This window comes from Colletotrichum jinshuiense, chromosome 3, assembly GCF_051148585.1.
Source record: "Colletotrichum jinshuiense chromosome 3, complete sequence".
In the NCBI taxonomy this organism is placed as follows: Eukaryota; Fungi; Ascomycota; class Sordariomycetes; order Glomerellales; family Glomerellaceae; genus Colletotrichum; species Colletotrichum jinshuiense.
This window is the reverse complement of record NC_139310.1, coordinates 2,710,787-2,723,756: the sequence shown is the minus strand read 5'-3', so window position 1 is coordinate 2,723,756 and position 12,970 is coordinate 2,710,787. Positions and strand designations below refer to the sequence as shown.

Sequence of the window (12,970 nt, the reverse complement as noted above, 5' to 3'; positions counted from 1 at the left end):
CCGCTTGAGCGCGGATTTCTATCAAGAGGACGAGCCAAGAGCAAGAAGCCTGCGGGTAGAGGTCCGAAGTAGCGTAAAGAGATAATGCTAAGCAGAATCCAACGACTTGCATCAAGACATAATAGCCCGGCAGTGTGCCCTCGATGGTCCGGTGTCACTGTAGCATATCGGATGCGCAGCGATTGATGCGACGGAGTACAAGAGGACATCTCCAGCACACGACTGGACATCGAACCTAACTCTCGTGCTGTTCTCTCGGGAAGGGGGGGCTCTAGTGCCACGGACGAAGCTATCTCGACCCTACAGAGCCGTGGCCGTATGCACGAACACTGCGCAGCTCATTCCCGCGCTGCCCCGACAGCTCCGCCAGCGATTTACCCACCCGGACCAAAGCCATGAGCTGTTTTGGACGGCGAGTTGTCGTAGTATCCGAGGTAGCCATTTCCCCTCACCTACCGGCGCGGGCTAGCAACTCAAGCACAGGGCCGGCCAGCGTGTCCCCCCGTTTAGGCAAAATACGTCCCCACCTGGGAAGAAGTTCGTGTAAATGGTAAGCGGGCAGCACAGCAGCCGTCCGTCGCAGCAAGGACAGGGAGCAACTCCCGGTACTGGAACGGATCGCCATCTTTGACGACGACTTGGAGGTCGCCTGACGACTCCAACATGGAAAACCTCGTCGGGCGGGGGGAAACGGTGCGGGAAAAGCGCGTTGGCCGGCGGAGGCCGAGACGGGACGTTGGAATTAAGGATGCGGCGATGGTCAATGCGCACCGCCGCCACCCACCGACCGCGCTTCTGCCGCTCCTTGTCCCGCCAACTCCCCCCCCATATCCCGTGTCCAACCTCACCTGTGCGGGCTTCTGCGGTTCGAACCTCGCCAGCCAGCCACCCTGGGGTCCCCCGCCAAAAGTCGGGTTCCGAGGCGCGGGGAACATCTACCGTCGTGCATCGCGCCTGACGACCAAGGGCCCACGCGTAGCTACCATGCGCTGCGTCCCTCGTCCCCAGACGCGACCATCGTTTGCCAGATCGGGCGCCACTTGCTTCCGCCCCCGGGCTGGAAGCCGAAGCAAGGAAGATCACATCGGAGAGAATCATCAACAGCCGGGCCTTTTTTTTTTATTACTCTGTCTCTCTCCCACGGGAGAACCAGATTCGAGTCTTGACCGGTTCCACACCCCCCGGGCCAATTTCTCTCGATACAACCCCCCCATCACCGAGAGCTTACAATTTCAAGCAAGTTCCGCCATTGGTCCGGCCCGGACTAGACCTTGTCGAATATGCAAATCCGGGGGGTGCGCCGCTGATGGGTGGTCTCGTTAGGCTCATCGGCAACCTCCTCCGCCAGAACGTCGGTTCCTCCGGTACCAAACAAGTCTGCACATGGGTTCGGTCTCGATCGTCACCCTCATGAGACCATCTCAGACGGCCAGCAAAAGGTGCCCATGTCGACTTCGCCTATGCACGGGTGGTGTTTTTTTCCCTCTTTCTTTCTTCTCTTCTCGCTCCTTGCATACCCCGCATCATACAGCACGATGTCACCCGTATCAGCAGGAAGCGTGGTGGTTGGCATCCAAGGCCCGGACTCCACCTATCACGCAGGCTGCGTCCGCCGTCGGCCGTCTGCCTCCGGGTACACACATTAAGCCAAGCGTCTTCTGACGACAACCCTCGCCCCGATCTGACGCCTCGGGAACTAATCGCCTTAACTCAGCCCGTGTGCGAGCCCCCCCTCTCTGCCCTGGCGATGGCCTCGCTGGCTCGATAAGCCGTGGCACCATGCATGTCTTTCCCACCATCCTCCCCAGTGGCACCTCGGTAAGCTTTCTATGTCACCTCGACCGTCGCTGCCGACAATAACCATGCGTCTGCTGTTGCCTCGAGTTGGCTCGCTGACCCGGCCAACCCACATGGATGGCGGCCAGCAAGCTCTCCCCTCCCCCCTCTCGAGTGGGAAAATCCGGGGGTCACAACGCATCTTACCATTCTCCCATGGTTTCTTAACGGACGGTACGGCTCTGCGAGCTGTCTGCTCGGTACCCTTGGTGCTTAACCTTTTTGATGCGATGCTCCCATCATTTATCCAGCTCTCGGGCTGGGGTGAAAGGTCGGGCGCGCTTTCTACCGCCGTCCAAGTGGAAATCACCGTGTTACCCTCGAGCTCGAGGGGGCGTGTCCCCTGGCACAGGGCTCGAATCTTGTTCCGTGGTGCCACGCTCTGGGCGCTGATCTATGTGCAACCCTTTCGACGGTATGAGCCGAGACAGCAGGCGTGGGAAGAAGCTTTCCTTTTTTGCCCTCATAGTTACGTTCCGTCTCGCGGCACAAGTCGCAACCCCCTGCCCAAACGATCTACTACGGCCTGCCGCAGAATGTCTCTTCTCCTCGTCTTCCTCCGTTATCAGCCTATTTTTGTGCAACTCATGAGACCTCGGGATCTTGTTCGGAATCGTCATTCGACACATGCATCATCGGCTCTGGACCTCATGTCTCTGTGTCACGACCTCGCACGCAAAAGAGGCCGCAGTGCCAAGGGGAGGGTTTACAAAAACCACGCCACGCAGGTCTTGCAGCGTGCCGTGGCCGCCGTGTATGCCCTGGAGGGATGCGGATCCGTACGACACTGGGCGCCGCCAGAGGCAGCACTCCCGAGAGTCGGCCTTGCTTCCTTTGGTCGACGAGGGGCGACGGAAGCGAGGGGGCGGCGGTTGCGTAACTTTGGCCCCGTGGCCCCGCTGATGCTGCCGCCGTGGCTCGTCGATTTGCAAGGTAACAGCCGTCCACCAAGTCTTGTTTTTTCCCCTTCTCCTTGCCTTGTCACGTTCCGGCCGAGGCAGGACCCATGCCATGATGCCAGTGTTCCATTGCGGAACGCAAGCCGGATGGATGGTGGTTGGATGGAAGTGAAGGAGAGGAGATGACCTGTTTCCGCAAGGGACTGATTTGCAATTCTCTTCTCGCGGCGGATTGTTCGCCTGCGTCAGGGGGGTTGTCTCGAGAAGTCTGTAGACTGTGACGTGCCAAAAGTACCACGGCTGATGTCTGGATGGGCGGGCGGAATCATGTGAAGAGCCCGATCACGTCGATCCGTCGGGGGGACGGGCGAGATAGCACGATTCTTGCCCAGGACGTCGACGACAACAACGATCCCCCCTCCCCTCCTTCCCCTAGGCGAGCTGAGCTTACAAGCTTACAGGTCTGTGGTTCGGGTCCTGGTCCTGGTCCTGGGCCGATCGGTTGCATCGTGTCTGCTCCTGCCCTCTCTCCCTTCCCCTCCCCTCTTCCCTTTGGCTTCTTTTCTTCTTTGCCTATTCTGCAGAACCGGCGAAGCAAGGATCAAACTGCGTCACACCCGCTGCGCAGCATCCTCGAGCCTTTTCGCCTGAGGGGATATGAGGGGATGGGGGGTGCGTTTTGACGGAGAGAAAGAGAGAGAGAGAGAGGGACAGGCCTCGATGCTCGACGCTGCAAACAACCCCCCCTTCTTCCTTGGAGGTCCATGTACACCCACCTAGGTACCTACCTACCTACCTACCCACCCCCCTTGGGGCCGGCTGCCACATGGTGCAGCCACGGCCAACGCAGTCCCCGCGACCGCCGCGGGGGCGAGCCTGCCCGCCTTCCTTCCTTTCTTTCTTCTTGTGCGCGATCCAGCAGAAGCTGTCTTGCATTTTGTCTTGTTTTGAATCCTCTTGATCTTTCTGGTTTGGTTGCCCCCCTCCCCCTCCCCTTCCCGCCCGGGGCCAGGGCCGCCGAAATGAACCCCCCCGGGGGGGTGGGGGATAAGACGAGACGAGGTCGTGGACGGGACCAACCACGTCGAGGGACGTCAACACTTTCGGCCGGCCCGCCACACCCCCCCTTCCTCCCCACCAACAGTCTCGGCGTCGAGGCAGCGGAGGAGGCGCCGCGGCCCAAACCGTCTCTATCTCTCTGCCTCTGCCTCTGCCTCTGTCTGTGAAGATACGTGACACGAGACCCGAGGCTTCTGTGGGTTGAAAAAACAGGAAACTGGGCAACATCAAGGGGGACCGGCCATTAAGTCAGTCAGTCACTGGTACACGGCGCCGGGGCACTGCTACGAATCGTCTCGTGATGCGTGAAATGTGTTCCAGAGCAGCTTCGCTGCCGTGGTTTGTGATTCATTTCACTAAGCTAAAAAATCATAAATAATAAAAAATAATGATAAAATTCCCTGGAGCACACAGTGACTACAGCAGAGCAAGAAGCCCCAATTGCCATGGCACGAGCCGAACTCTTTCCTCAATGGTCGCCTCAGCGACTCCGACGTAAATGCATGGGTATGAGCGGCCCGGCGAAAGACGGATTGACCGCCGTCGCCGCCCCTCCCCAGCTTCGTTTTCGTCTCGAATATTTGCTTTTCCGTATCCCCTGTGACATGGCCACAAACCTCCTTTAACCCGCCCGCACACGCACGCCCCTTCACTGCATACGTAATGAACCCACGCGAAGTCAAGCGAGCCGCACCGGCAGACAAGATAAGATGGAAGAATTGGAATGGTATATCATGTATATACTAAATCATGGTCTTTAAATTTCCGCCATGCATATAAAATAAACAAAACAGCACAAGACAAGAATACGTTTGGGGTATTATCCGAACAAGAGACGACCGAAAACCTGACCCATCCTGGGACGAAGAGAAAGGAAGAGGAGGAAGAAAGGATCCCATGTACATCTTGGGATGAAATGTGAAGAGAAAAAAAATCCCGTAACCAAATGATATGTGCATAATTTGGAAGAGAAGACAGAATTCCGAAACCGTTGCCGTCAGCACATGAAGGGGGGGGAAGAAGAAAAGAAAAAAGAAGAAGAAAAAAAACACCAAAGCAGAGAGTCGTGTCGTTGAGCAGCGCGCTCGCCCCTTCTAAAAAAAAGCAGATTTTCCGACCCAACCAAGCCACCCCTTCCCCCTTCCTTTCCTTGCTTTGCTGCAGGGTATCTTTGACCATCTTTGAAATGTGGTCTTGAGTTTTATGCTGTGCTCCCGTATGCCTGGGTTCCGGATGCGTGTCCAGATCCAGTTGTCGCTCCCGCCGTGAAGCTTCTTTTCCTCTTCAGCGCGCTTGCACCAAAGTCGTGCCCGTAGTCGTCTCCACCACGCTGTTGCTGCTGCTGCTGTTGGTAATCGCCACCGCTGGTCGACTGGCTATCCGCGTGCTGTGACGGCATGGGCCCGCCGCCGCCAAAGGTGTCGCGCATGGGCGTCCTTGAGGTGGACGTGTTCATGCTGGCGTGGAAAGCCTGCGTGAAGTCGGTGGGCGCGGCAATGGGCGCGCTCATCTGAGGCATAGAGTAGTCGTGAACGCCGCCGGGCCGGGATCCAGGAGTGCGCGGCAGAGAAAAGTCGACGGGCGCCGTGAGGGGGGCCGAGGGGAAGCTGGAGGTGTAGGCGGATGATGCGGCGAACTGAGAGGAGGTGGCCCGCGGCGCAGGGGAGTGGCCGGGAGGCGGGATTGAGCCGACGGAGCGGTACTGGTTGCGGAGGTCGAGGCCGAGAGTGCCCGACGAGGCGCGGCTCCGTAGGCGGTTTGGCGCTCCCTGCTGGAAGCTTGAGTAGTTCATGCCAGGGGGCGAGTGGACCGAGTTGCCTGTGCTTTGGTTAGCGACATGCTGCCGTGAAAAGTGAAGGGGGGACATACCAGAATAGGAGCCCGACTCGTAGGGGAGGCTGCTGCTTGATGGCCCGCTCATCTGCTCCGGCTGGTAGACTGATTGCTGGCGCCCGCTGAGCTGAGGGCTTCCACTTGCCCCGTGGTGGTATGAGTTGTAGTCGATCGAGTCGCCTTTCCAGGACATGCTGGATCGGAGGGGGGACTGAAGGTTGTCCGATCTAGACCGAGACATGGTTTCCCGCAGCTGAAGCGGCTGAAGGGGGCGGCTGGGCTGGCCACGGTGCATGGACATGGAGTTTTCGAGGGCGCCTTGTCGCGCAAAGGGGTTCGACGTCCGGGGGCCAGGACCCATTGGCGAGAGGTGGCTGCCGTATCCGTAACGGTGGTCGCCGGTCGAGTTGGGCGTCATGGGAGACAGGATGTCCGGGCTGCTCATGGTTCCTGGAGGGGTGAATCCGATGCCGTTAAAGCCAGGGCTCAATCCCGTCGACGACATGTGGTCTTCGCCACCTTCCGCCCGTCGAACATCGACCATCAAGGGCCGGATCATGTGGTCCGCGTAGGACTGCGTTCCAAAGTTCATGGGGGACGACATGGGCGTGTTGAGGCCGTGGACCGCGCCGTAGGGGGAGTGAAGTGCCTGGACGTTGTCAAAGTCGTCCGGAACGGCGCGCATCTTGATCATGCGGTCCCGGTCGTCAGCTGTGAGGCGCTTGATCTTGGCACGTCTAATGATGTCCGGAATCAGTATCCTGCTGCCTCTCCAAATGGTTCACGAGCAGGACTCACCGGTTCTGGAACCAGACTTGGACTTGGCGGGGGCTCAGCCCAGGGATCTCTCTGGATAGGCGCTCTCTGTGGGCGGCATCAGGGTGCGGTTGCTTGGCGAACTCGCTCATCAGGAAGCGGGTCTGCTGGTGTGTAAGACTGCCTTCAGTGTCAGTGTCTAGGTCTCGATGGCCATTGCGTGTGGGGTTCACCAACCGGAATCGCTTCATCTTCCTCCGCGCCGCCGTGCGCTCTGCGGCGGTCTGCGGGAGACCATCTCCGTCGTCAAGCATGTCATCATCGTCAAGCACATCGTCATCTTCGTCTTTGCTGGGGGACGCATCGTCATGGTCGATCTGGATCGTAGCCGCCTCGGCTTCCTGCTCCGCCAAGGAGGCCGGATTTGAGGCCATTGCCATGCTTTGTGTGTCTGTCGTAGCGGCAATCTCTTGAGGTGCCGTCTCTGCGGTCTTCTCCAAGGACTGCGATTCCTGTCGCTGTTCTTGTTGTTGCTGCTGTTGCTGTCTCTCCTCGGGCTCGTCTTCCGGTGTGGGCTGCTTCACCTGGCGAAGTCCCAGAGGGTCGGCGGCTCCACGGTTGTCCAGACCGTTGCTGGACTCTTGCTTGGTCTGAATGTCTAGTTGCGACGCGCCAGATGTGGTTCGGGGTTGTGAGGAATCCGAACTATCATTGCCGGCACCATACGCCTGGGAGAAGACGTTGTTTTCCGGACCCGGCAGGTAAGAGTACTGCTGCCCCTGCCACTCGGGAGGCGTCGGCAACGGGGCTTCGAACTGGTTCGACATGCGTGGGGGAGTAGAAGGAGGCTTCTGGACGGAGGTCTCAAACTTGCTGTATGACCAGTGGCTCTGCTCGGGGGTATCAAACTGCCTGGTAACAAGCATTGGGACAGGTGTTGTGGTTTCGGGGGTTTGATATAGGGGGGTCTTGGCCTCGAGCTGGTACAGAGGCGATGTGCGTCTCTCTGAGGGGGAGTCCTGGGAAGAGCTGTGTCTAGTAGGACGGGGGGGAGGCAGGAAAAGGAGCGTTGAAAGGAGAGGCGTGAACTAATATGTCGAAGTTCTAGCTCAGAGAGAACAACGGCGCATCACAAGCACTCGGGTTGGTGTTGATGGTGGATAGCTCGGGACTAATCGAATAGAACCGGGCAAGAGCTAGCTCAGATTTGAGGTCGTAAGGTCTTAGCTAGGTCTCTCTGGGTTTTGAGTTGGAGGCCCCGAGATGGTTCTCGAGCAGGTTAATCAAAAAAGAAGGAGAGAGAAGAATGATTGTGTTGGTGCGTCAAGTCGTTTTGAGGAGAGGATGAGAAGATGATGAAAAAGGGAAGGAGGACTTGGCTACCCCAGGTCCCACGAGGTAGGATCGATCATATATTGTATAAATTTGAGGGTGTGCCAAACGATAGTATGGCGGGGTCGATCGACTGGGAGGCGTTCCCAGGCCTGGAACTGACAGGCCCCGTTGCGTATGGCAAGTCTGAAGGGTACCCGTGGTTGTAATAAGGCAGTATGGTCGGGAAACCCTTGCTCCTTAGTATGGCAGAGGTGGAATTACTACCGAAGGGTACAGCCATCCACACGGAGAAATGTCGAGGCTGGATCCGGACAGGTCAAGAGCAGGGCCAGCACGGGCAGCGGCGGCCACGATGGGACAACGGTTGGTCCAACGAGGGTCGAGAGGGTACCCGGTACCTGACTGGTGGTGTCGAAGGGGACCGGGGGGGTGGGAGACAGGCAGGAGGGATGACAAGAGGGCGCTGAGGTACCGTAGCAGTGGAGATGGTTGAGAGGGGGACCCGCGATGCATGGTTTAAGGCTCGTCGACTCGAGAAAAGCCGCAGCAGCAGCTCATGTGCCATGCCATGCCATGCCAGGCGGGTAGGCATGCCATGGCATCGAGAGTTGCCCACCGCCAGGCCCCAGGCCCCAAGCCCCAGGGCCCCGGCGTGGACGTGGATGTAGCGTATGTGGATAGGAGGAACAAGTCGGGGGGGGGGGGGGGGGGGGGGGGGGGGACGTGGGTGGCAGCTGTTGTCTTTGCTGCTGCCGCCGCTTCTGCTACCGGGTGCTGATGCTAGTGGTGCTGCGAGATGGTACGGCTGCTGAGCCACTTAGTGTACATCTGTGCGTGAAATGGGTATGGGTGTGGATATTTCCGTCCACCACCACGTCCTCTTCCCCCCCACCCTGTTGTTCGAGGAACCTGGGCAAAGCCTGGGGAATCGCTAAAAATGAGTGACGGGCAGGACGGACGATGGTAGCAGCTATATCACCGCGGCCCATGGTCTTAGGATTTTCGGCTGAATGGCTAATGCCGTGCCATGACGCTCCTGGAACCAGGCCATCCAGCCCAGCATGGCGCGACGACCTGGCCCGTGTCGAGAGATTCCAGATTGAGACGACAGCTCGCTCGCAGCAGGCGCGACGAGCCACGACGAGACGGGGTCACCTTGTCTGCAGAGGCCTGAATAGGCAGGCTGATGTCGACACCTGAATCAGTACAGAGCATGGTGGGCGGTTTGGAGAGGAATGAGACAGGGTCAAACGGGGCTCCCTTTTTTGTCCTCCTCTGGGACGGCGGCCGCAAAAGAGCCAGGCACAGGCACAGGCACAAGGCACACAGGTACAGGCTCAGGCACAGACATGGGCATAAGGCACGACCGAAATGGTGCCCCAAAAATAATGATACTATGGATCTTCGCATCGAGGGATTCAAACCAAACCCAATTATTGCACAGGCGCGCAGGACGACGGCGGGCAGCCAAAACCCCCCCCCGACTCGACTCGACTCGAGAGCCGACCAAACCCGGCGCCCCAGAGCCCACAGGTGCGAGACGGCCAGAGGATCAGGCCCTTGACACGCCGGGAGAAAGAGGGCTTCGGGAGAAGAAAGAAATCAAGGAGCGAGAGGGCATCTCGGCTGGGACACCGGGATGCCGCTTATTGGCCTCCTGTGGCATTAGCTTTGTGTCGACTCCACGGATGAACGCATGACCGTTGTCGAGAAGCCGGCCGAGACCACGGCCTATGGGAAAGATCATCGACCAAGGGGAAGGGAAAAGGTGTGGTGGCTCTCGCTTTCCGTCTGTCCCTCTCTTTCTCTCGCTCGCTCTCTCTCTCTCACCTTCTACGAGTACCAAAAGTCTGAGGACGCTGCCGGGGGGGGATGGGGGGGAGGGGGCGTGAGAGGGAGCGGGACGGTGTGGAGTTTCGGGTGTGAGTTTATCCACCGAGGTTGACCGGCCGGCGAGGAAGTAGTGTAGGGTCGGGAAATCTGGTGGGGGAGGAAAGGGAAGCCGACAGGGATCGCGGTAGTGTGCTGTGCTGGTGCAGGGGCGGACCGCAGAGTGAGCGAGCGAGCGAGCAAGCAGGCAAGCTCCTTTGCGAGATACGGCAGCAGCATGTAGTGTGGTTTGCGACGTAGCTGCAGCACGGTACGGACGTGATGGTGATGGAAACCGGCAGCGGCCAACGAACCGACCGTCTGACCAACTGGCTGATGGAGTGATTGACGGCACCCGAGACGAGACGAGCAGTGGTTCGAGGGATGGACGAGAAGGCAAGGCAGGGGACGGCAACGGGCGACGGATGATTCCCCTACCCCGGCAGGTACTGCCTTTTCGGCGCGCAAGGGAGAATGAGCAGCGGCCCAAAAGTCGATCTCGTCTCGCTGGCAGACCCCGGTCCGCGACTCTCTCCGCCCTCACCCCGTCTCTCTCTCTTTCTCTCTCCCTCTCTCCCTCTCTCTCCAGAAAAATGAAAAATGAAAAATAAAAATACAACCCTCGACCGCGCAGCAGCTCCAAGTGGAGGGGGGCGGCGCTTCCGAGGCGATGGTGAGGGAGACAACAGCACGCCATGTGGGAAAATGGACTTGCATCTGGGGCGCTTCTGTACAGCCATGTTTTAGAAAAGAGCAGAAACAGGAACGCGCATGTCTCTCTTCTGCACGTTGCGTACAGAGGCACACGCAGGAGATGGGACGAGGAAGACCCCACAAGAAAGAAAGCATGTTCACGTCGGCTCCGCCAGGGGAGCGATTCTCGAAGCCGCGGCTCCACCGCCAAGAAGCATTCAAGCAGCAGTCAAGCGACGGCGGCGGCGGCGGCGGCAGGGAGCTGGCTGTCTGCCACGGAATAAAATAAAAACAATAAAAAAAAATTGGCAGTCGCCGCTACGCATGCGGATACCTTTGCCCACTCCAATCTTGTGGCCATCGATGCCTTGGCCTGTGCCGTGTTGCAGGAGATTCCGTCTACATCCATACACTCACTACACGTACGAAGTGGATATCAACCACACTGCGGCGTGTGCGCGCGCGTGTGTGTGTGTGAAGCAGCAGGAGACAGCCTAACCTTGCTGCGTGCGTGTGTGCGTGTGGGTGTGTGGACGGCGGGAACGAGTCGTATGCTCTATCGAAAAGTCAATGCCCGTCTGACCTATCTGCTTTTGGCCTCTCCCCTTCTCCGTAGCACGGTTATTTTCTGTGTTGTACATGGTATCTGTTATTATTTTTTTACTTTTTTTTCTTAAACAAGCCCATGGTGACGGGAAACGACTGCCACTTGTAGCAGCAACCGGGGACTAGGCCGCTTCGGCTGACCGTTCAGGAACAATGGCTGTGACGTGCCGTCCGTGGACGAATCGAACGACTGCGCTGGGGCGGGAGGCGGTCAGATTAGTCTACGGCGGCGTCGGGTCTTGTGTACAAAGGCGGCATGTCCAAGGGTCCCGGGTGGGTGGGCATTGCATACGAACGCGACCAAGGGGGAATTGGCTTCCTGTAGCTCTCCTGTTGACAGCAACGGCACTTGCTTGACTCTTGTCTGAGCCCACGCGGTCGAACTGACGGCGGACCTTGTCCGGCACGTCCGCGCCATTATCCACGTGCCTGTGATTCGATCAGGCAGGTAGCGACGAGTGAGAAAAGGGCAAGACGCGAAAAGAAAAAGAAGGTTTAAAACAGAACCCCCCCTCCCATTGAGGGAAGCTAGTCGAATTCATCTATGCCAGGCTGAAGAGGCGCCAGGCTCGTCAATGCCGTGTGTGCGTGGGGAGAGTACGAGCAGCGGGCGTCAGGGTCGATAGCAAGGGCACCCGGTCCTTCGCATTGCCCATCGGAATCCTCCTCTCTCTCTTCCTCTCTCTTTCTCTCAGCACCTCAGCTCCCAGCTGCCGTAGATGATTGTGCACTAGAGAGAAGCCAAGAGACGGGGGTCCTAGTAGAGACGGCCGAAGCAGCAGCAGCAGCAGCAGCAGCACAGCGTTGTTGGGTACGTGTCCCGCGCAGAGTTTGGCCCAAGGCACCTTGGCGCGTTTCCGTCTGGGAAATTCCAAAGAAAGACGCAGCACCACTGCAACGCAGCATTGTCGAAAAAGAGCAAGGGAGCACAGCAAGCACCGTGAGCCCGAACGAGGGGTGGGCAACAGCGTCGCAGCGGGCGATGCGATGCGATGCGGTGCTGGGTAGGGTATGGGCAGTTGGAACGCTGCCCGAACGAGCCGTAGGCTGAAATGCTGCCCGCCGTGGCTGCTACGATGGCTTCCCGCCATTCTCGGGTGGGGTCGCCGTGCAACTAGCCCGTCCGCGCTTGTTACTCTTGTCAGCGGTACCTTGTCTCGCCCTGCCTTTAAAGCCTCAAGGTACCGGAAACGCCGGCCGCACCGCGAAATGGTACTTCCGAACGAACGCCTCTCTGCGCCGAGTCTTGAAGACGTCCTCAACTCTCTAACCCGTGGAATACGATACCTCATGTGCCGGGACTGTTTGCCCATGTGTGTGCGCGCGAGAATAGGCAAAACGTCTCCAAGCCGCAAGGCTATTTTCATCCGTCTCCTGCAGTGTCCTTCCTCCAGGAAGCATTGATGACGAGGGAATGGCCGGCCATCTGTCTGTTCTGTATGTGCATACATATATACATACATACACACATACATACATGCTTACGTACGTACAAACCTCATCTCATCAGAAGGGTGAGCCGTCGAGTTATGCTACGCATGAATTTATGTGCACAAGCACCATGTTACAGACCAGATGCCGCGTCTTGTCGCCCAGCGTAGTACACATTTCCCACAGGGAAGAGGGCGACGAGAGAAGGAGATGAGAGAGACACAGCAGAGAGGTCGGGGCTCGGAATCATGGAGCAAGGAGGCTGACCGACCGAGCCTAGAAGGAAAGAAAACGGCAATGGGAAGGAAGATCTCTGTGCGGGACGGGGAACAACGAACCAGAGCCGTTGCCTTCGTCGGGGTCCGCATCACACGCGCACTCGCATCTCACCAACAACGAACCCAACAGCGAACCTGGATTTTTGGCTGGGGGGGGTAAGGGGAGGGGATGAAGGGGGGCGTGGTGGTAGACCCTCGCTGAGGTTCCTCCGCTGCACTGCACTCCTCCTGCGCTGAGTTGCGTTGCGTGCAGACAGCCCTCTTGCAAGCTACTGCTGCTGCTGCCGCCAAATGTCCGTGCTCAGATTTGGCCGTAGAAGGCTTCCATCTGGCATCCTCCTAGCAGGGATGCGAACCGTGGTTTCATCCCTGGCC

The 12,970-nt window shown here is 58.4% G+C and overlaps 1 protein-coding gene across 1 annotated transcript; it reads right to left on the bottom strand.

The window, feature by feature from the left end:
- Positions 1–4,995: 4,995 nt before the first annotated feature.
- EsH8_III_000763 (homeobox domain-containing protein) lies at positions 4,996–7,309 on the bottom strand (the record flags this gene model as incomplete). Its single annotated transcript, XM_083262488.1, has 4 exons — positions 4,996–5,612; positions 5,664–6,364; positions 6,426–6,563; positions 6,621–7,309. 4 exons carry the CDS (start codon positions 7,307–7,309, stop codon positions 4,996–4,998), a joined length of 2,145 nt encoding a protein of 714 aa, XP_083122975.1.
- Positions 7,310–12,970: the final 5,661 nt, after the last annotated feature.